Source organism: Macaca thibetana, chromosome 15 (assembly GCF_024542745.1).
Source record: "Macaca thibetana thibetana isolate TM-01 chromosome 15, ASM2454274v1, whole genome shotgun sequence".
NCBI classification, from domain to species: Eukaryota; Metazoa; Chordata; class Mammalia; order Primates; family Cercopithecidae; genus Macaca; species Macaca thibetana.
Genome location: NC_065592.1, coordinates 25,559,923 through 25,579,553, shown reverse-complemented (window position 1 = coordinate 25,579,553; position 19,631 = coordinate 25,559,923). Strand labels below are relative to the sequence as shown.

The 19,631-nt window shown below is 53.4% G+C and overlaps 1 protein-coding gene across 3 annotated transcripts in view; it reads left to right on the top strand.

Moving 5' to 3' along the window:
* COL27A1 (collagen type XXVII alpha 1 chain) overlaps window positions 1-19,631 on the top strand; it is a 158,681-nt gene that overhangs the window by 113,194 nt on the left and 25,856 nt on the right. For all 3 annotated transcript variants that reach the window (XM_050760967.1, XM_050760966.1, XM_050760965.1), the window contains 7 exons: window positions 717-770; window positions 2,192-2,245; window positions 7,202-7,309; window positions 14,309-14,362; window positions 14,489-14,596; window positions 15,741-15,794; window positions 16,764-16,817. In XM_050760967.1, the coding sequence (XP_050616924.1) occupies window positions 717-770; window positions 2,192-2,245; window positions 7,202-7,309; window positions 14,309-14,362; window positions 14,489-14,596; window positions 15,741-15,794; window positions 16,764-16,817 (486 nt within the window). The remainder of the gene's footprint in view (window positions 1-716; window positions 771-2,191; window positions 2,246-7,201; window positions 7,310-14,308; window positions 14,363-14,488; window positions 14,597-15,740; window positions 15,795-16,763; window positions 16,818-19,631) is intronic.

Below are 19,631 nucleotides of genomic sequence, written 5' to 3'. Positions count from 1 at the left end.
CAAGGAAGAGTAAAATCACATAGTTGCCATTGCTGCATCCAAGCCTCCTGGAGCCAGACTGCCCAGCTTCAGATCCTGAATCTGTCACTGACTAGTCTTGTGAGAGCTTGGGCTCCTTACTGAACTCCCCCAATGCCTCTGATGCTTCACCTCTAAAAGAATACTTTTCCTTGCAGGATTGTCTTGAAAGTCAAATATGTTAATATAAAAACTGACGTCCTCAGCCTGGGCAATGTAGCGAGACCCCATCTCAACAAAAAATTTAAAAATCTGCCGGGCATGCTTGTGGCGCATGCTTGTGGTCCCAGCTACTTGAGAGAGGCTAAGGTGGGAGGATCACTTGAGCCTGGGAGATCAAGGCTGCAGTGAGCTGTGATTATTACCTCACTGCACTCCAGCCTGGGTGACAGAACGAGACCCTTGTTTCAAAAAAAAGTCCTTAGAACAGTACAGTTAGTTATTAATAGGATGATGGTGGTGGTGGTGGTGGTAATGATCCTCCTGTCCTGGCACGGGAGAAGAAGCCCGTGGACAAGGTTACTTGAAACAGGAGCTCTGGTTGGTGCTTTACGATTTCTCTGTGGTCCCTGGGAAGAAGGACCTTCCCCATCTCCTCCTCCCACACCCCAAGTCAGAGCAGGTGGAAACAGGAAGGGGTGGCGAGGGCTGGGGCTGGCCCTACCCACCCCCATGGACTTTTGTTCGGCTTCTCCTAGGGTGACCTTGGACCCCTGGGCACCCCTGGGGAGCAGGGCCTCATTGGGCAACGGGTAAGTTGAAGCGATTTATTCTTCCTGAAAGCCCCCAGGGTGTGTGGGCACAGCAGGGGAAGAGACGGGCTTTTCTCAATCTCCCTAAGCCTCAGTTTCCTCAGTTACAGAAATAGACCATGAACCTCTATAGGCTCGCCCAGTCTGTCTTGGTAGGCCAGCATTTCCACAGTGTAGAGAAAGGCGTTTTATAGTCAAAATGCATTTTGTGGCCTATAGTCCCAGCTCGGGAGGCTGAGGCAGGAGAATCGCTTGAACCTGGGAGTTAGAGCTTGTGGTGAGCCAAGATAGTGCCTGGGTGACAGAGGAAGACTCCATCTCAAAAAAAAAAAAAAAGAAAAAGAAAAAAAAGAAAGAAGGATCCTGAGGTTTTCGAGGCTCGGTAGGAAAGAGAATGATGAGCATGCATCCTATACCCACAGTGTATCAGGCACTTTTCTCGAGGCACAAGGAGTACAGCAGTGAGTAACGGAGACCTGTCTCTGGAGCTTGCATTCCAGCGGGTTGATAAGTGATACCTGCCATGGGTACAAGAGGATCACAGACCACCCAGCTGGTACATGGTTGCCATCCTGCATCTGACAACTCCTGAGGCCCTTTCCAGCTCAGACTCTGAACAGTGATGAATTCTAAAAGCAGAGAGACACGCAAACTTAATTTGATGGCCATTTCAAGAACTGTTGTCCAGGGGCGTCTCTGGAGCTGGAAGGGCCAGCCTGGTTGAGGGTCAGCCAGGGACTCAGTGTTCTTGTTGCCATTCCCGAGCTTGCTGGGAAGAAGAGTTGAAAGACAGGCCTCCCTTTCCTCATCTGAGAAGTGGGATTCCACCAAGGAGCTCCAGGAAGGCTTGCTTCAGCTCCAGTAATAGTATCTCACAGGGCTGCCAGGTGTGGGGCGCTCACACCGCGCCTTACAGCAACCCTTGAAGAAGGTGGTGTCAGCCGCATTTTTCAGATGAAAAAACAGACGCCCATGAGAGCTAAGTAGTTTGCTTGTGGTCAAACAGCTAGTGAATGGGAAACCGAGAAGTAGCATTGATGTCTGGCTGATGTCAAAGCCTGTCTTTAACTACGAGGCCACTCCGCAGCCCCACCAACCAGCCTAGAGATGAGGTCCAGGACAAATCCATGACAGGCACCTTCTAAATTCGTGACCTCATGTAGCCCCCACCCCACACCACCCTGCAGAGGGAGCTGTCGGTAGCTTAGGGGTCTGTTTCCCCTTTCTGGAGAGCCGAGGGTGGTCACCTCAACCTTCCTGTTCATTTGCTAACTCAGCCCCTGTGTGCCAGGGCCCCCAGGGTCCCACTGCCTGGAGATGCGTGGGTCAGGGCACTGCTCCAGGGAGGGGGAAGAAAGGAAAAGCACACTGGGGTCTCCTCCCCAGTAACATCTCCTCCCCTTTCTCCTCACCCTTTCCAGGGAGAGCCAGGCCTCGAGGGTGACAGTGGCCCCATGGGACCTGATGGGCTGAAGGTAAGTGCCCTTTTAGGGCAGGGCCTGGGGACCCTGGCAGGGCATTGCTTTCCCATCCAAGACCTAAGTCTCCTCCCAGAAGCACTGTGTTCCCGTGGAGATCTGCGATGAGACCTCCAGCTCCCATTGACAGCAGGGTGGGGAAGGGTCAGCAGTGTCCAGCGGCCACCTCCCACCCTGCCCTCTGCACTACCTGCTCAGGTGGGACCAGGACCATCACCACCTTGCAGTCTTTCCTACTACCCTTCTTAAAATATCAGCTTCTCTTGGCTAAGGGTGATTCCTGAGCACCGGCACTACGCCAGGCCCAGAGCCAGGGTCTTTGGTGTCTGTGATCTTCCAAATAACCTAGAAGGTCAGGAAAATAGTAATTACCACCAATGACTTATGAGTCACAATTTAGGGAGGATTAGTCACACGCATACCAGGTACAACACCAAGCCCTGTACCAGCTGGATCCATAGGGCAATGGGAGTTCTGTCTTTAGATGAGGAAACTGAGACTCAGAGCGGTGAAGCAACTTGCCCAAGGACACACCACTAGCAACTGGCACATCCAGGACCCAAATCTGGGCCTGTTAGACCCAAATCTGCTCGCTCTGTTGTACCATGCACCCATTCTAAAGGCGAAAAGGCTGAGGCTCAGAGGAAGGCAGAGATATATTCAGGACCTATGGCTGTGAGTGAGGATCCAAAATTCAAACCCACAGCTCACAGGTGCCAAAGCCCCTGCTGCCTACCTCGACCCTGCGTCTCCCTGAGAGCCTCCTGTCAGCCACAAGTGTCAGGACTCTGAAGAGGCACCTTGGCTCACCTGAACTGCGGGTGGGCAGGTGGGCACTGCCCTCTGACTCTCCAGACCCATCTCCAGCCAGGCCAGTCCCTGGCCTCCGTCTCGGGTCCCGCTCTGACCCAACACATGGGCTTTTCCCGAGGCTGGCCGGTCACCCTTCACAAGTCAGCTCTCCAGCCCAGGGTCCTGAGGGCCATGTTGGGGTATCCCCTCTCACCCACCTACTCTCCAGGTGACCTTGGAGAAGCAGACCCCTTCTCTGAACCTCAGTTTCCCCATCCACAGGCCTCCGCCCACCCTCATACGCCCTCACCACAGTCTCCCAGGGTGCCTTGGTGACCAGCCCCTGCTGACTCCTCACGTTTTCTTGCAAGAGCGAGAGCGCCCTCTGTCTGTCATCCGCCTGCCTCCTCACCCCCAGCCCTGCTGCATCCTAGGGTACAGCTGAGTCCTAAGACCCGGAGCATTTGACAGCCCCTCCACACCCTTTGCCAGCGCCTGCTACACTGCGTGGTGATGCTGATGAAGGTCATGGCTAAAATGCTTTGGGCGCTTGCCACGTGCCCAGTGCCACTGACCCGAAGGGCGTTATGTGAATTAACCCATTTGATAATTAATCTTCCCAGCAACTCTCCCAAGCTTGATACAGTACCATCCCCACTGGACGGATGAGGAAACCGAGGCACGAAGCAGCAGCCTCCTCACTCCACTCTGGGCGGCCACCTTTCTTCTTGGAATGTCCACCGAGGTGGGCGGGAGGGGGTCTTCCAACCTCGGTGCCTCGTGCAGTCTTCTGCCTCCACCTTGCATGGCTTTTTGGCCCTGGCTTCGTCCTCTTTCCCTTCCTTCAAAGCCAATTCTACCTGAGTCCTTGTGCTCAAATGCACGGCGTCTTCCCCGATCTTTACATGAATCCCAGGAGAGACCCATTTTCTTAAGGTGTTTGTCCAGGAATCACCCCTCGTGGTGAAAACTGCGTGTTGAATATGCACAGCACTTTATGGTTTATGGAGTGCTTTTACACCCGTTAGCTCTTTGCCGATGTCCAGCTGACGGTGGTGATGGTAGCGGTGACCAATAATAATTAGCTTTGATCCAGCATTCACGTGCCAGACACGCTGCTAAGCTATTTACGTGGTTTATCTCTTTCAATCCTTGCAGTAATCCTTTGATCCTGATATTACAAACGAGGAAACTTGCCCAGGGTCATACCACTATTCAGTAGCAGTAGCAAGATTTGAACTTAGGCAGCATAACCCCAGAGATGAGGGAGGCATCGTCCCCTGAGCAGAAAATCTTGGAATTAGAAGGAGCCAGAACCCCAGGTTCACACAGCACTGACTTACCCGGTGGTATCAGGGAGTCTCCACCTCTCTGCACCTCAGTTTTCCCATCTGTAACTGGAGAGGGTTAAGGAAGGCGACTTGCAAGGCTCTTCTGAGCACTGACAGATGTCTGAGGATTTGGGGCATCTACAGGAACCCCCAGAGCCTGTTCTGCATGCCATTCACAAGGACGTCCACTCCAGGGGTCCAGTTAACCCCTGGAGGGTGGTCTTAGGCAGAGCCCAGGTGAGGCCCTTTGCTGAAAACCCACCAGCCTCCTGGAACAGGCTGTCTGCCTCTGAGAGTTAGGAGAACAGGTGGCCAGGACGACAAGCCAGAAATGGAATCCCAGAGCCAGGGGAGTCTGCAGGAGAGTTATCCGGGCCAGCCCCCTGTCTTCATGCCAGGCTGTGCTTAGAAGCTGAGGCTCTCAGCGGGAAGGGATCTAGGTACAACTCTGTGCCCAGATCTGCTCTGCACTGGCCCACGCCTCAGCTCGAAGTCTCCTGCCTTTATCTGTGCCATCTCTGAACCGCACCGTTGCAAAATCTGCCCAACTGAGCTAGAAACTGCCCCAGCAACTCCCTCACACCCGCCTCCTGCCCCGGAGCCCGGGCCCCAGCAGGCCCAGCTTGCAGCAATGAGCAATCATGAGTCTCGCTCTTGAGCCTCTCTTCTGGGCAGGGCCCAACCCCAGGCTCCAGCTTCATGCCCTCTGCTTCCTGTGCTGTCTCTCCTCTGGATGCACACCAGTTTATCAGTGTCCCTCGTAAAGCTTGGCACTGGGGGACAGAACTGGTAAAGACTCACTATGCTTTTCCAAGCCTGCTCTTCTCGCCCATCCCTCCTCGTACCTGTGACTTCATGTCCTCTCCCATGGGTCTCCCTGAACAAGTCACAGCTAAGCCAGCCCTGATGGAGACCACCTTCTGATGGACGCCGCCTCTCGGCAGCCATGCCCATGCTGCACTCCACACCTCCTCTGCTCAAGGTTGATGAGGGTGACGGCCCATGCCGCATCCTAGAATCCTGCATGCCCCATCCTGGAACCGCACCTGCCCCCAATCTCTCTCGGAGTACGCAAAGATTACCGTGATGAGATAAGGCAAGCTTAGAGTGACACTGATTGCTTCAAAACCATAAAAAACCCATGCCGGCCTGGTGCAGTGGCTCACACCTGTAATCCCAGCACTTTGGAAGGCGGAAGTGGGTGGATCAGCTGAGGTCAGGAGTTTGAGACCAGCCTAGCCAACATGGTGAAACCCTGTCTCTACTAAAAATACAAAAATTAGCCAGGCGTGGTGGCGTGTGCCTGTAGTCCCAGCTAGTCAGGAGGCGGGGGCAGGAGAATCGCTTGAACCTGGGAGGTGGAGGCCACTGCATTCCAGCCTGGGTGACAGAATGAGATCCATCTAAAAAAAAAAAAAAAAAAAAAAAACCCATGCCAAGCGTTGCCTTTCCAAGGAAATAACCCCGGGTGCCCCAAAGGCCCGAAGCCCCAAGAAGACCTTGGTTACACCCCTGTCGCTGTAAAGAGGGCACGCTCAGGATCCTGCTTCAAAGTCCAGCTCCACCGCTAGCCAGTTGTGGGCCTCTGGGCCAGATGACTTGATTTAGCTCTACCTCAGTTTCCTCATCTGTAAAATGGGACTAAAAGCAGACCAGCCTTGGAAAGCTTTTGTGGGGATTAAGTCAGTTAATAAATGTTGAAGGACTCAGACTGTGGTCCTGACATGGTTAGTGCCATATAAATGTTAGCTCCATCCCATTCCCCAGAGAAAGTATTCTGCAGCCCATAAGAATGATCGCCATGCAGAGCCCAGAGCAGCGGGAGGGCACGTTCACCATAGAGCAAAGCAGTAACTATAACAAACAAAGATGGAGACCTGCAGTCCAGTGGGATTGTGCCTTTAGAGCTTAGTTTACTGGAACCAATGCATTGCCTTGGGTCAGTTGCTTCACTGCCCTGAGTCAGGTGCATACCATCCAAACTGTTACCTACCCTTTATTATTATTATTCACTGTTTTTGTGTCATCAAGGATTGAAAATGCAGCTCAGAAAAATGGAAAGAGTGGTTCTGAGAGGGAGAATTAGGTAAATTGTCTTGCTTGATGAAAATTTCTTTCAGCTAGGCGCAGTGGCTCCCACCTGTAATCCCAGCACTTTGGGAAGCTGAGGTGGGAGGATTGCTTCAGCCCAGCAGTTGGAGACCCACCTGGGCAACCGTCTCCAACTCCTGGGCTCAAGCTCTCTTGTAGCAAGAGCTCATTTCTGCAAAAGAAAAAAAATTTAATTAGCTGAGCATGGTGGCATGTGCCTGTAGTCCCAGCTACTTGGGAGGCTGAGGCAGGAGGATTGCTTGAGCCCGGGAGGTAGAGGCTGCAGTGAGCTATGATTGCACCTCTGCACTATCTCTCTCTGGGAGAGAGACTGAGACTCTGTCTAAAAAAAAAAAAAAACTGCTTCATAAGACTCTTGTTCTCCCAATGTGTCTAAGTTGGGGACAAATTGCCCTTGTCTCCTGTGAACTCCGTGGGGTGGGTGCAGTCAGGACTTGGGCTTATCTCTGAGTCACTCTGCCCTTCCCGGCCCAGGCCCAGACAGGGACACGTGGGAACCTCTAAGTCTGGGATGCGTCCTGTGCAAGCTTCAGGCTACACTGAGCGCGGCAGCCGAGTCACAGCACCCTGCCTTTTTGGCAGTGGAGGGACCTGTCGGGAACCTAGGGGCCAGTTGGCTGTGGATGTCTGAATGGAGCCCTGCAGTTTGGGGCCTCTGATGCACTTGGCAACTAACTTATTCTCTGTCTCTCTCCCCTCCTCATGCCCTGCCACCCAGGGGGACAGGGGAGACCCAGGGCCTGATGGAGAACATGGCGAGAAAGGCCAGGAAGGGCTGATGGGTGAGGACGGGCCCCCTGGCCCCCCTGGTGTCACTGGTGTCCGGGTGAGTGTGCAGGCTGCTTGCAGCGCCTGGGGCTCTGGGGTACCCGGAACGCTCATGCCTGTGCAGGCAGCTGGGCGGGAGGTCTTTTGGAAGTGCCACTGAAGGATCTTCTGCTGTGGTCCTTTCTCCACCCGGTGGTTTGCCAGAGAACCAATCTGACCATGTCCCTTCCCTGCTTAACGTTCCATGGCTCTGCAGAACATCTGTGACTCATCCTACCGGCTCCCCTGCCCTGTGCAAACCTGGCCCCTGCCGACCTCATCTCGTCCATCCCCCATATCCAGACACACTGAACTTTTTTCAGTTCCTTGGACAAGCTGTGGTCCTTACCCCTGGGCCTTTGTCCGTGCTCTGTCTAGGACACTCTCCTTTCCTCACTCTCCTGTCACCTGCTTTAGTCCTATTTGGCCTTTAGGTATCACCATAGACATCACCTCCTCCAAAAAGCCATCCCTGCCCCCAGGCTGGGCCATGAGCCCTCAGGGACATGCATAACCTTCAGTGTATGTCTTGGTTCCATGAAGACCAAGACCTTTTCTGGCCTTCATTTACGTCTTTAACAGTGCCTTGGCCAGTGGCTCACGCCTGAAATCTGAGCACTTTGGGAGGCCGAGGCAGGCGGATCACTTGAGGTCAGGAGTTGGAGACCAGCCTGGCCAACATGGTAAAACCCTGTCTGTACTAAAAGTGTAAAAATTAGTCAGGCATGGTGGCGCATGCCTATAGTCTCAGTTACTCAGGAGACTGAGGCAGGAGAATCACTTGACCCTGGGAGGCAGGGGTTGCAATGAGCCGAGATTATGCCACTGTCTCCAGCCTTGGCAACAGAACGAGACTCTGTCACAAAAAAAAAAAAAAAAAAAAACCGGACCTGACACGTAAGAGGTGACCAAAATCTGTTTGTTGATTAAGAAGACAGTGCAGCTCTGCTCTTCTACCCTAACAGAAATGTACTTAGTCAGTCCACAAACACTCACAAGCATCTTCCCTGGGCCAGGTGCTCCGAGACTAAAGGTGTATAGACAGGTTTCAACGTGTATAGACAAGTTGCCCAGTGCTTTCCTGAAGGTTCCCTCTTTGATGCTGATAGCAACCCCTGAGGATTGGGAAAATCTGAGAGGTAAAGGAAACTTCCCAGGCTCACACAGTGACAAATGGCAAAGCTGGAATTTGAACTTAGGCCTGCATGACTCTACACATACTGCCCCTGGGCTCTGGCAGAGTTGGAATCCAGGGCTTGGCTGTGGGTCTATGAGGATGAGGCTGGAGGCAGGTGGAAGGTTGATTTCTGAGTGTCGCAAATACTGGACTGATGACTCGGAACTTGACTTGGTAGTGGGGGGGCGGTGGTAGTCTTGTACGGTTGAGCAGAGTTTGTGTGACCCAGGAGTGCTGGGTCGGTTCAGTCAAACTGCTTGGGACCCGTGGATTAGGTGGCCTTGCAGACAAAATGCCCAAATGCATAAGCCTGCTGGCATCTACCTTGAGCCAACCAGGTGGTGAGAACTCACACCTCTGCTGCCATCCCAGTCTCCCTGGGGTGTCCATTTTGCTCTTCATCCCTCAATCAGAGAGACCGATGTTACCTAGGCAAAGCAGCCCAGTTCGATTCGGGCCTGCTCTTGACACTGTTTTTCCCCCCTGAAGTGTTTACATGACTAACCTAGGACAGATCCAAGTTAGCCTGCAACAAACTATGGTTGTGGGAAAATATTTGTTTCCTAAAAATAGCACTGAATTGCCAATCCCCCTAAACAGCTGCAACAGAATGAACTCACCAAACTAGAGAAGAATACGAGGGCGCTGAGTCAGCCAGGAGGCTTTCCCCGGGCTTGACTCAGCGGCGGGGAAGTGGGCCAAGGGGAATTTAGCAGGAGGGGCCCTGGCCCAGATTCTGCATTAGGAACTTGGTCTGCGACCTTTCACCCACCCCTTGCCCTCTCTGGTTTTGCCCTTGGAGGATTTGGAAGGAATGTGTGCTAAGATCACTTTGAGCTCCAGCGTTCCAGGCACCCTTTTTTAGTGAGTGTTGAGTATCATGGCTGTGGAATGGGCAGGAACACATGGCAGAAAAAGTCGTGGAACCAGAGTCCTGAGGTTGAACTTGAGTTTCTGGCTGGCTCAAGCAACCCATTCTCTGTGTGACTTTGAGCAAATCACTGCCCCTCTCTGAGCCTTGGTTTTCTTATCTATAAAGAATAAGTAAAACTCAGGATAGGAAAGCATGTTATAAAATGCACCAGAAATATAAAAGATTGTCTTTATAAATTTAGAGGACAAAGTGACTAGAGGCTGGTGGTGGCTGGTGGTGATGGTGAGTGGATGGTGTGGGTGGGGGCAGCAGCAATGGCAGTGGTGGAATGATGATAATAATGATGGTGATGGTGGTAGTACTGATGATGGTGTTGGTGGTGGTGATGATGAAGATGATGGGGGTGATGATGGTGGTAGTAGTGGTGACTCTGATGAGGTGGTGATGGTGGTGCTGGTGCCGGTGGCGATGGTGATAGTGGCAGGGGGAGGGGAGTGGAGGTGAGGGTGATGGAGGTGGTGGTAGTGATGATGATGGCGGGGGTAGTGGTGTTGGTGGTGGTGATGGTGATGATAGTGGTGGTGGTGGTGATGATGATGATGGGGCAGTGATGGTGGTGGTGATGGTGGTGGTGATAATGGTGGTGGTGGTACTAATGATAGTGGTGGTGGTGATGATAATGGTGGTGGTGGTGGTGATGGTGATGATGGGGCAGTGACGATGGTGATGGTGGTGGTGATGATGGCGGGGATAGTGGTGTTGGTGGTGGTGATGGTGATGGGGTGATGGTGACAATGATGATGATGATGAGGCAGTGATGATGGTGGTGGCTATGGTGATAGGTGGGGTGGGAGTGGAATGGAGGTGAGTGTGATGGTGGTGGTGGTGGTAGTGATGATGATGGTGGGGGTAGTGGTGTTGGTGGTGGTGATGGTGATAGTGGTGGTGGTGGTGATGATGATGATGGGGCAGTGATTATGGTGATGGTGGTGGTGGTGATGGTAGTGGTGATAATGGTGATGGTGGTACTAATGATAGTGGTAGTGGTGGTGATGATGGCGGGGGTAGTGGTGGTGGTGGTGATGGCGATGACAGTGGTGTTGGTGGTGGTGATGGTGATGATAATGGTGGTGATGATGATGGGGAAGTGATGATGGTGATGGTGGTGGTGGTGATGGTGGTGATAATGGTGGTGGTGGTACTAATGATAGTGGCAGTGGTGGTGATGATGGGTAGTGGTGATGGTGGTGATGATGGTGGGGAAGTGATGATGGTGGTCATGGCAGTGGTGGGGGTGGAGGTGATGATGATGATGTGGTGATATGGTGTGGGCAGTGGTGATGATGATGGTGATGATGATGGTAGTAGTGGTGTGGTGGTGGTAGCTGTGTTAATGTCAATGTTTTGCCATCATTCCCATTTCTCATATGCCGGGATTGGAAAGAGAGTCACTTAGGCCAGGCCAAGTGTGTGCTGAGTGATAAGGCAGTGAGGGGCCTTGAGTCTCTTTGGCATCAGGATAAATACTTCCCACTCTGTGACCTGGAAACAGTTGAGTATTTAAAAATAGAATTTTATGAGCCACTGGGGCCTTTCCAGAAATGCATCTATATGGATGGGGCCCAGCAGAAATCTTCATTCTAGGCCCACAGCCTTACCCACTATATGTATGCTCTCTGCCGGAGAGGGCACGTCCCAGCAAGTGGTGCCCTGTCCTGGGGGAGACGCAGCCTCCCGTCTCCCTGGCCCTGTACCGGATGCTTCAGCACTGACTCATCTTGCCTTCTGCAAGGGATCAGTCGGCCATTGCAGCCACCTCAGTGCACTGGAAAATGCCACCAGTCACTGTGACATGCCTTCCCCGTTGCCTGACCATGACCAGCCTGGAAGGAGAGGTGCCCCGGAAGTAGAGGAGCTGCGTGTCACTTCTGACCTGGCTGGGAGGCCCACAGAGGGCTTCCTCTCACTGAGCCTCAGTTCCTTTAGCTCCAAAACGGGATCAATAATCCCTTCCTCCAAACACTGGTGAGAATTGAACGAATATTTATGTAGAATGAGAACACAGCACATGGCCCGTGGTGAGGGTTATAGGGATTGTGGGTGTTTTATCACCAGAAGAGCTGGAGACTTTGAGATTGCCTAGTGCTGTCTGATAGAAATGAAATACAAGCCATATACAAGCCACTCCTTTTACATTTTCTAGTAGCCACCTTTAAAAAGCAAAAAGAAACAGGTAACTTTAATTTTAAGGGCCAGTGCGGTGGCTCATGCCGGTAGTCCCAGCACTTTAGGTAACCGAGGTGGGAGGATTGTTTGAGCCTAAAAGTGCAAGACCAGCCTGGGCAACATACTGAGAACTTGTCTCTACAAAAATTAAATTAAATCAAATTAAAAAGTTAGCTGGGCGTGGTGGTGCATGCCTGTAGTCTCTGCTACTCGGGAGGCTGAGGTGGGAGGATCACTTGAGCCCCAGAGGTTGAGGCTGCAGTGAGCTGAGATCGAACCACTGTGTTCCAGTCTGGGCAACAGAGAAAGACCTGTCTCAGATTAAAAAAAAAGAATTAATATAGTTTATTTAGCCCAATATATCCAAATATCATTTCAAAATATAATCAATATAAAAATCATTAATAAGATATTTAGCACTCTTTTTGTAGTAAGTCTTTGAAATCAGTGTGTAGTATATATTCATAGCACACCTGAATTCAGATGTGAATTTTCATTGGAAATACCTGATCTGTGTTTAGATTTTCATTGTATATAAAATTTCACTGGAAATACTTGATCTGTATTGAGATTTCATAAGATTTACAGTTGAAAATGTAGGTTCATATACCCAAGTTACTCCAAACAAGTTTTGTAGCAACATAATTGGGTGTGTCAACTTTTACTTTTTTTTTTTTTTTCTTTTGAGACACAGTCTCACTCAGTCGCCCAGGCTGGAGTGCAGTAGTGCTCACTGCAATCTCCACTTCCCGGGTTCAAGAAATTCTCGTGCCTGGGCCCTCCCAAGTAGCTGGGATTACAGGTGTGCACCACCACACCTGGCTAATTTTTGTATTTTTAGTAGAGACAGCATTTCACCATGTTGGCCAGGCTGGTCTTGAGCTCCTGGCCTCAAGTGATCCACCCACCTCGGCCTCCCAAAGTGCTGAGATTACAGGTGTGAGCCACTGTGCCCGGCCTTAAATTTAATTTTAAATTAATTAAAGTTAAATAATATTAAGAATTCAGTTCCTCAGTCAGAGTAGCCACATTTCAAGTGTTCAGTAGCTGTATGTGGCTGGAGGCCACGGGGCTAGTCCCATACTAGAGGTGGGGAAACTGAGGTTCAGAGAAAGAGCAGGACTGGTCCAGGGGTACATGTGGACTCAGGCACTGGGATGCAGGCAGTCTGTGCTGAGGTCCTTCCCAGGCCACTGTTCCTGCCTTTCTGAGGACCACAGGGTGGTCTGAGTGGTGTGTCCCTTTGGGATAGCATCATCTTTTCTGGCATCATAACTGATGCTGCGTTATGTCTTTAGAGCAGACATTTCTCCCTTGTGCTGAATCAAAGCCAGCTGCCCCATAATTTTCATGCACTGGCCACCCTAGAGAACATGGCTGGCCCTGCCCCCAGAACAGCTGCAGAAATCTGCAGACGGGAACCAAGTCCTCTGGGTTGGTCCAGATGTTTCCTTGTTCCTCTAGGACCTCTTCTTCCTGTCCCTCTTCTATCACAATTAGTCAGTGCCTCTTCTTAAAGTACAATACCTATTCCCGAATGGGACATCACCTCCTTCATTCTACATCTGGTGCCTCTGTTAATGCAACCAGAGGGATTACATCAAAGCAGCTCCTTAGTGCTTACCAAGAGCATAGACATTCTTTCTAGATCCTTTGAGCCTTGCAGTCAAGAAGTCCTTTCTAGGCCAGAAACGCTGCCTGCCTCACTCCCTCCATCCCGACCTATGGCCCAGGATTGATTCTCTTCTCTTTCTCTCTGTGTCTGTCTCTTACTGTCACATTCACACTTGCACACACTCACTCACCCTTGCTGTGCAGTTTCTCTGACAACTGCGGACACAAAGCTGAATTTGCGGGCCCCCCCCACCCAACACCAGGGCAGGGCAGGGCAGGCCAGAGCATCTCTTTGGGAAGCCCTGTGGGGCAGGGGCAGAGTGGCCTGTCAGAGGCAATGGCCTGGGGACCCCAAGGAAAGTGGGAGAAGGCAGCTGACCTTTCCAGCACAATTCCTTACTGTGAAGAGGCTCCTCCAGCCCAGTCCCTGAGAGAGGAGGGGCCTGTGCGAGGGACATGCCCCAGGAATTGCTCACAAGTGACGCACAACATCTCAGAGATAGGGAAGAACCTATAAATCCTCTCCATTTGCCACCTCGTGTCATCGATGGGGACCATGAGCCAGGGGGTGGAAAGAGCCCTGGGCATGGAGCCAGACACAGCTGGGATTGATTCAGGGCCTGCAAGGCGCAGCTGGGACCCTGGACAAAAGTCACTGTATCTTTGGGAACTTGGCTGCCTCAACTGGAAGCGGGTCTCATTGGGGCCTAACGTTCAAGGTCGTTGGGAGGGTGGAACAGTACTTGGCGCTGGAGAGAGCTCAGTGCAGAGAGCTGTTCCCTGTAGGACACCCCTGGATGCCTAACAGTAACCATGACGACAGTGAAGCCAGCCATTGCAGAAGCCACACCCAGTGTCCACCCCTGCACCCAGGCCTCGCTGTCAGCACGTTCTTGCATCGCCAAGTCGAATCCCTAAGTTCTGTGACACTGTCCCCACTACACAGCAGAGGACGCTGAGCCTGGGAAGTTAGGTCAGGCTCAAGGTCACACGGGTACTGAGTGGCAGAATCAGTTTCAAACCGGGCCATCTGCCTCCGGAGCCGACAGTCTGACCACCTTGCAAATCCGCCTCAATGTCTTCTCTTCTCTCATCTTTTTCTTGCTCTTTCCCTCCTCTCTCTTCAGGGTCCTGAAGGAAAATCAGGGAAGCAAGGCGAGAAGGGCCGCACTGGAGCCAAGGTAGGTGCCCCCTTCTGCCTCGATGGGCCCACGTCCCTCCCCCACATCCCGTCCCCAGTCCCTCCCCTCCTTGGCCCCTCCGTCCTGCTGGGGCCTGGTGACAGCTTGTCTCTCCTCCTGTTGCAGGGCGCCAAGGGCTACCAAGGACAGCTGGGTGAGATGGGCGTCCCTGGAGACCCCGGACCCCCTGGCACTCCAGGCCCTAAAGGGTCCCGGGGCAGCCTGGGACCAACGGTGAGGACTCTCTCGCTGGGGTCGGGGAGTAAGATATGGACTAGAGGGAACCAAGGGCAGGAAAGGAGACACCAGGCTTCTCTGTGCTGCTGTCACCCACCCTAGCTATTAGCTGAACACCTGGTGCTCGCTGTCCCAGCCACCTCTCTGAATCATGAATCGCTCTGGTAACCTGCAGAAAGCTGCAGCCCCGCCTCCGGAACAGTATACACCACACAGAATATTTCCTGCAATTTGAAGGGGTGTGTGGGTCCCCTGAAGCCCTCTATGGACCCAAATGAATAAGCCTTGTTATTAGCATCAGGGGAGAAAGGACCCGATTCTTAGGACTGTTTTTATCAAACAAGGAGATTTCTCCCTGGAAATAGATTCGGGAGGAACAGGGCAATGCTCCGGCAGGTCCCTGGATAACTCTGGGGGTGTCCCAGAGCATTGCTGGGCTGCCCTGAAGGAAGGGGCCCAGAGGGCTTTGATACCTGCAGGAGATGAAGACCCCAGGCGGAAGCAAGGGAAGGAGGCTGAAGAGGGTGACACAGCAGCTCCAAGCTGGCTGTGTGTAAGGTTAAGCAACCAGGCTGGTTTGTGGTATTTGCCAGTTTCTGCAGTGTAAATGCTCCCTCCGTGGCTGGTTTCAAGCCACTGACATGACATCACTGAATGCAGAGTGGGTTGGAGTTACACAGCAGCCCTCCCTTAGGCAGTGTTTCCACCAACACGCACAGATGCAGTAGACCAAAATAACTTTGTGAGAGTAGGGAGGAGGAAAATGTAGTAAAACGGCTAGGAGGAGATGAGTTTTGAGTATCCTCTATCTTGGTTTTTAGTAAAATTAATTTAACTGTAAGTCCATAAAATGGAATTGTTAATAACGGCTCTGTTTCACTGGCTTGTAAAAGTCCTGAGAATTTAGCAATCAGCTGTCTTGAACCACTGGAGCCAGGAGAAGGAGGGCTGGGGCGGGGGTGGGGATTTCCAAGGAGGAGGGATGATGTCACTGGCTTTCTGCCTTGTTCACACACCTTGGTTATAGGCAGCCTGGAAGCCAGGCTGCTAGGTGGAGCGGGGCTGGAGCCTGCAGGGAGACTGCTGTGTCCCTGCTGTGAGAGCCACACTCCATACCAACGAGGGCCTCCTCCTCTTGTAGGGTGCTCCTGGACGCATGGGGGCCCAAGGAGAACCGGGACTGGCTGGTTATGATGTAAGCAGATATCACCTCACCCCACCCCCTGACTCTGTCCTGCAGGCCTGGACACACAGGCCCACGCCAGCCTCTGCCCCACCACCTCCCGGCTGAAGGCTGACCCCTGGGACACTGAAGATGTGGGGTCTCACCTGCCCCAGGGAGCCCTGGGCCCAGAGCTGTGGTGGGGGTGGAAGATCATGGATGGGACAGGTGTGGTTGGGGCCACCAGATCAAAATGAGCCACCCCAAGCCTTCCTGGGTATTTCCTGCCTGGGGTGGGTGCTCTGCATGCCTTGTCTGCTGTCTGGGGAAGGGACCATTTTTGCATCCAGTCTGGCACCTTCTTAGACATGGCTGAGCCAAACCCATGTTACACATCTGGAGAGAACAGGGCTCAGAGGGGTACAGTGCCTACTCCGAAGGGGAAACCGAGGCTCAGGAGGATAGAGAGGTGCACGAGGCCTGACCACTTCAGTTTGGAGGTGGAATCCGAGCTCTGGTCCTCGAGGCTCTAGATCCAGTGTTTGGTAGAGACACAGCAGGGAGGGGAGGAGAGGGAGAGGAAAACAGGCGAGACAGGACCTGGAGGGATGTTGCGAGGAGCCCACGGTGGGTGTCCGCACCTGCAGGCCTAGCCAAAGCCTGGGAAGGTCTGTTGAGGCAAGCATTTTGCCCCTGTCCCTGGTCCTGGCTTGGAGGACAAAGCTGGTTCTCCCGAGATACCGTTCCAGGTCTGCTCCAGGGTGGGGCGGGCAGGGCCCCTGACCATCCAAGCTGGAACACCCCTTTGGGGTGTGTCTGGGACCAGCATGGCCGGTCTGGAAGGCCAGGGCTCAGACAGACACAGACTTACTCAGAGCCACACAGCCAGCTGGGGCAGAGCTGGGACCCAGTTTTGCAGCCCAGTGTCCCCATCTCAGAGTCCACGTCCTTTGTCCTTCCTGAGTCCTCATTCTGACTTACCTCCTTCTTGTTTTCCTGCAGGGACACAAAGGCATTGTGGGACCCCTCGGACCTCCTGGACCAAAAGGCGAAAAGGTGGGTGTTTGCTCTGGGGGAAGTAGCTGCACCCTCGTGTCTGAGGCTGAGGTCAGCTTCGGGGCCAGCAGGAGAAAGCCCCTGGGGTAGCCATGGCTGGAGAAGCCTGTGGGGGTTCACCCCCTGCAGCAGCCGAGGCTGGTGTCCCTGCCACCGTGCCCAGCAGGCAGGAGCCATCAGATCCACATTCAGCAGTATGTGCTGGGTGTCATCTTTGTACCCAGTGCTGGAATGAAAATATGCAATCCCTGCCCTCACGGGGCTTATAACCAAGAAGCAGAAATGGACATCAATCTGGTAATGACTAAAACTGTAACTCCATCATCTGTGTTGACATGAGAATTGAAGCCTTGCCCGTGAATGAGATCACCCAGCGAGAGTGGGGAGAGGACGCTGAGCAGGAGAGGGTTAGGACGGAGAGTGAGGAACCCCAGTGGTTAGTGGTCAAGGAAGGAGCCACCAAGGCAGAGGAGAAGGCATGTTCATTCCCCACCCCTTGGCTCAAGATTCAGTAGAGGAGAGAAATCACTGGAAGGATCCTCGCTGATCCCTGGCCCTTGCCCTGCCATGCTGGTGGGGATGTGGAGGGCCAGGAGTGCCAGAAGGTCCAAGGTATTGGTGCCATGTCACGTCCAAGGCAATACCCAGCTGGCCCCATGTGTCTGAGTCCTTCCTTCGTCGCCTGAGTCCCTTCTGTCTTTCCTCCTCCCCCTCTCCCCTGCTGGCTCAGCTGGAATGCTCCGCTTGCCCCCTGCCTCCCCAGCACGCCTTTCTTTTGCTGAGTCAGCTCCCCACTAACTAAATCCTGCTGTTGATGACTCACGCTGGCCCGGCGTGCTGCCCAGCTGACCCCTTCCTCCTGCTGGAGGAGGACAGCTCAGCCATCAAAGAGGGCCACCCCCCCCAGCCAATTCCACAGGAAGCCACCGAAGGTGCCACTCAGTACCCCGGGTCCCTCCTGGGCCCTTGCAGCCTGCCAGCGCTGGCACAGAAGGGGTTAACACAGACCCTGAAACAAGGAGGCCCTGGTGCGCCCCAAGGCCTCCGCTCCAGGCCATCTGCAGCTCTAGAAGCAGTCTCTGTGGCTGCTGAGAATGGGACCCTGACATCAAATCTGCCTTAAGGCTGCAGGGGCCTTGGGGGGTCCCCAGGATTCCCTGAGCCTTGAGTGCCTCATCAGGTGGGAGGTCCTCGGGAATGAGAGGCCAAGGTTGGGGGGGGCATCACATATACGTCAGCCAGATGCCTTTTCTGACTTAGAAGGCATTATCAGATTCGTTCATTCCTCCAGCTCTCCAATAGGTATTTATGGAGGATGTAGTGTGTTCCAGGCCCTGAGCTACAGGCTGCGAATGATGCCCTTAGAGGTCTCAAAAATAGGGCGAGTCCCATGAATGAACAGCCAGCCACAAGCTGGATGGTGCTGGGGAGGAGAGAGCAGGTTACTGGGGAGACACTGAGCACACGCCCACATGCAGAGCTCTTTCCCTGCCATTCCTCCCGTAATCCTCACTGCAGCCCCAGTGCAGAGATACCACTGTTCTACAGGACAGGTGGGGAAACTGAGTCCCCATGAGGCTCAGAGACTAGCCCAGGATCTGTAGTAAGAGGGTGGCAGGGCCAGGATTTAGACCCCTGATGCCAGAGCCTACTTCCCTAACCAAAAGCAGACCCGAGATAAGGAAAGATAAGGAAGCCATACGCCTTGAACTTGAACCGCCCACCCCCGCTCACCGTGGGGGTGAGCTCACTACAAAGCTGGTGGCCAGAGAGAGGGGATGAGACTCTGGGACTTGGACAGGGGAGGGACAGTATCCTACCAGATTTCTGGTGCGAAAAAATGCATCCCCAAACTACACTCACATTGCGGGGCATCAGTATAAGTGATCCAGGATGGGGCGGGCAGGGCCCCCGACCATCCAAGCCCATCCAGTCTGGACTTTGGGCCCAGATTGCCTCGATTCCTGAGTGGCCTTGGCTAAGACCTTCCTCTCAGTTTCCTATCATTAAGTGTGGACGATAGTCCCAGCGGCATAGGTTACTGTGCAGATTGGATGAAACAAACCTCACAAAATGCCTGGCACATGGAACATGCTGGGTAGACACAGGCAGGCCCCTTCCCCAAAGTCCCCAAGTCCAGCTGCCTCTGTCCACAGTGGGACTTGAGCACTGGATCAAAGAACCATAGAGGGTGGGCAGGGACGAGAAGGAATCCCCGCTCCCTGGGCCACCCCTCTGGGTACAGCTGGTTCTAGACCTCAGGCCTAGTCCCTGCCAGCCTGCAGCCTCCACCCACAGGAACCACAGAGGCCCCAGGCTGGTGGCTGATCACCACCAACCTTTAGAACTGACTCCGGCCAGGGATGTGTCCCAGCCCCAGGGACGCTTTGCCTCTGTCCAGCCTCTTCCGGCTCCATTTCAGTCCCTATGAACAAAGGGGTCCAGGGGTGCCTGGCTTGAGCCCTGTGGCCAGAGGAGTGACACAAGTTTTCTGGGGCTGGAGTCTTCTGAGCCCTGAGATTCTGCCATTTGCCGTTCCACTTACACCTTCCTTGTAGTTGAAAGGTGGCGTCTACACCTGTCCTGCGGGTGGACCAAGGCCTGGGGTGGCCATGGCATGAGGATCTCACCTCTAAACTCTGCTCCCCACCCGACCCCCATCTCTGGCCATGTCCATGTGACACAGTCTCACTGCTGCTATTGTTACCGGCTACGGCAATTTTAATGCCATCTGCTGAGCCCCTGCTACATGGGCAGCGGCCTGCTGAGGGCTCCTGTGCCTTTCCTCACCGAGTCCTCTGAACAGCACCAGGA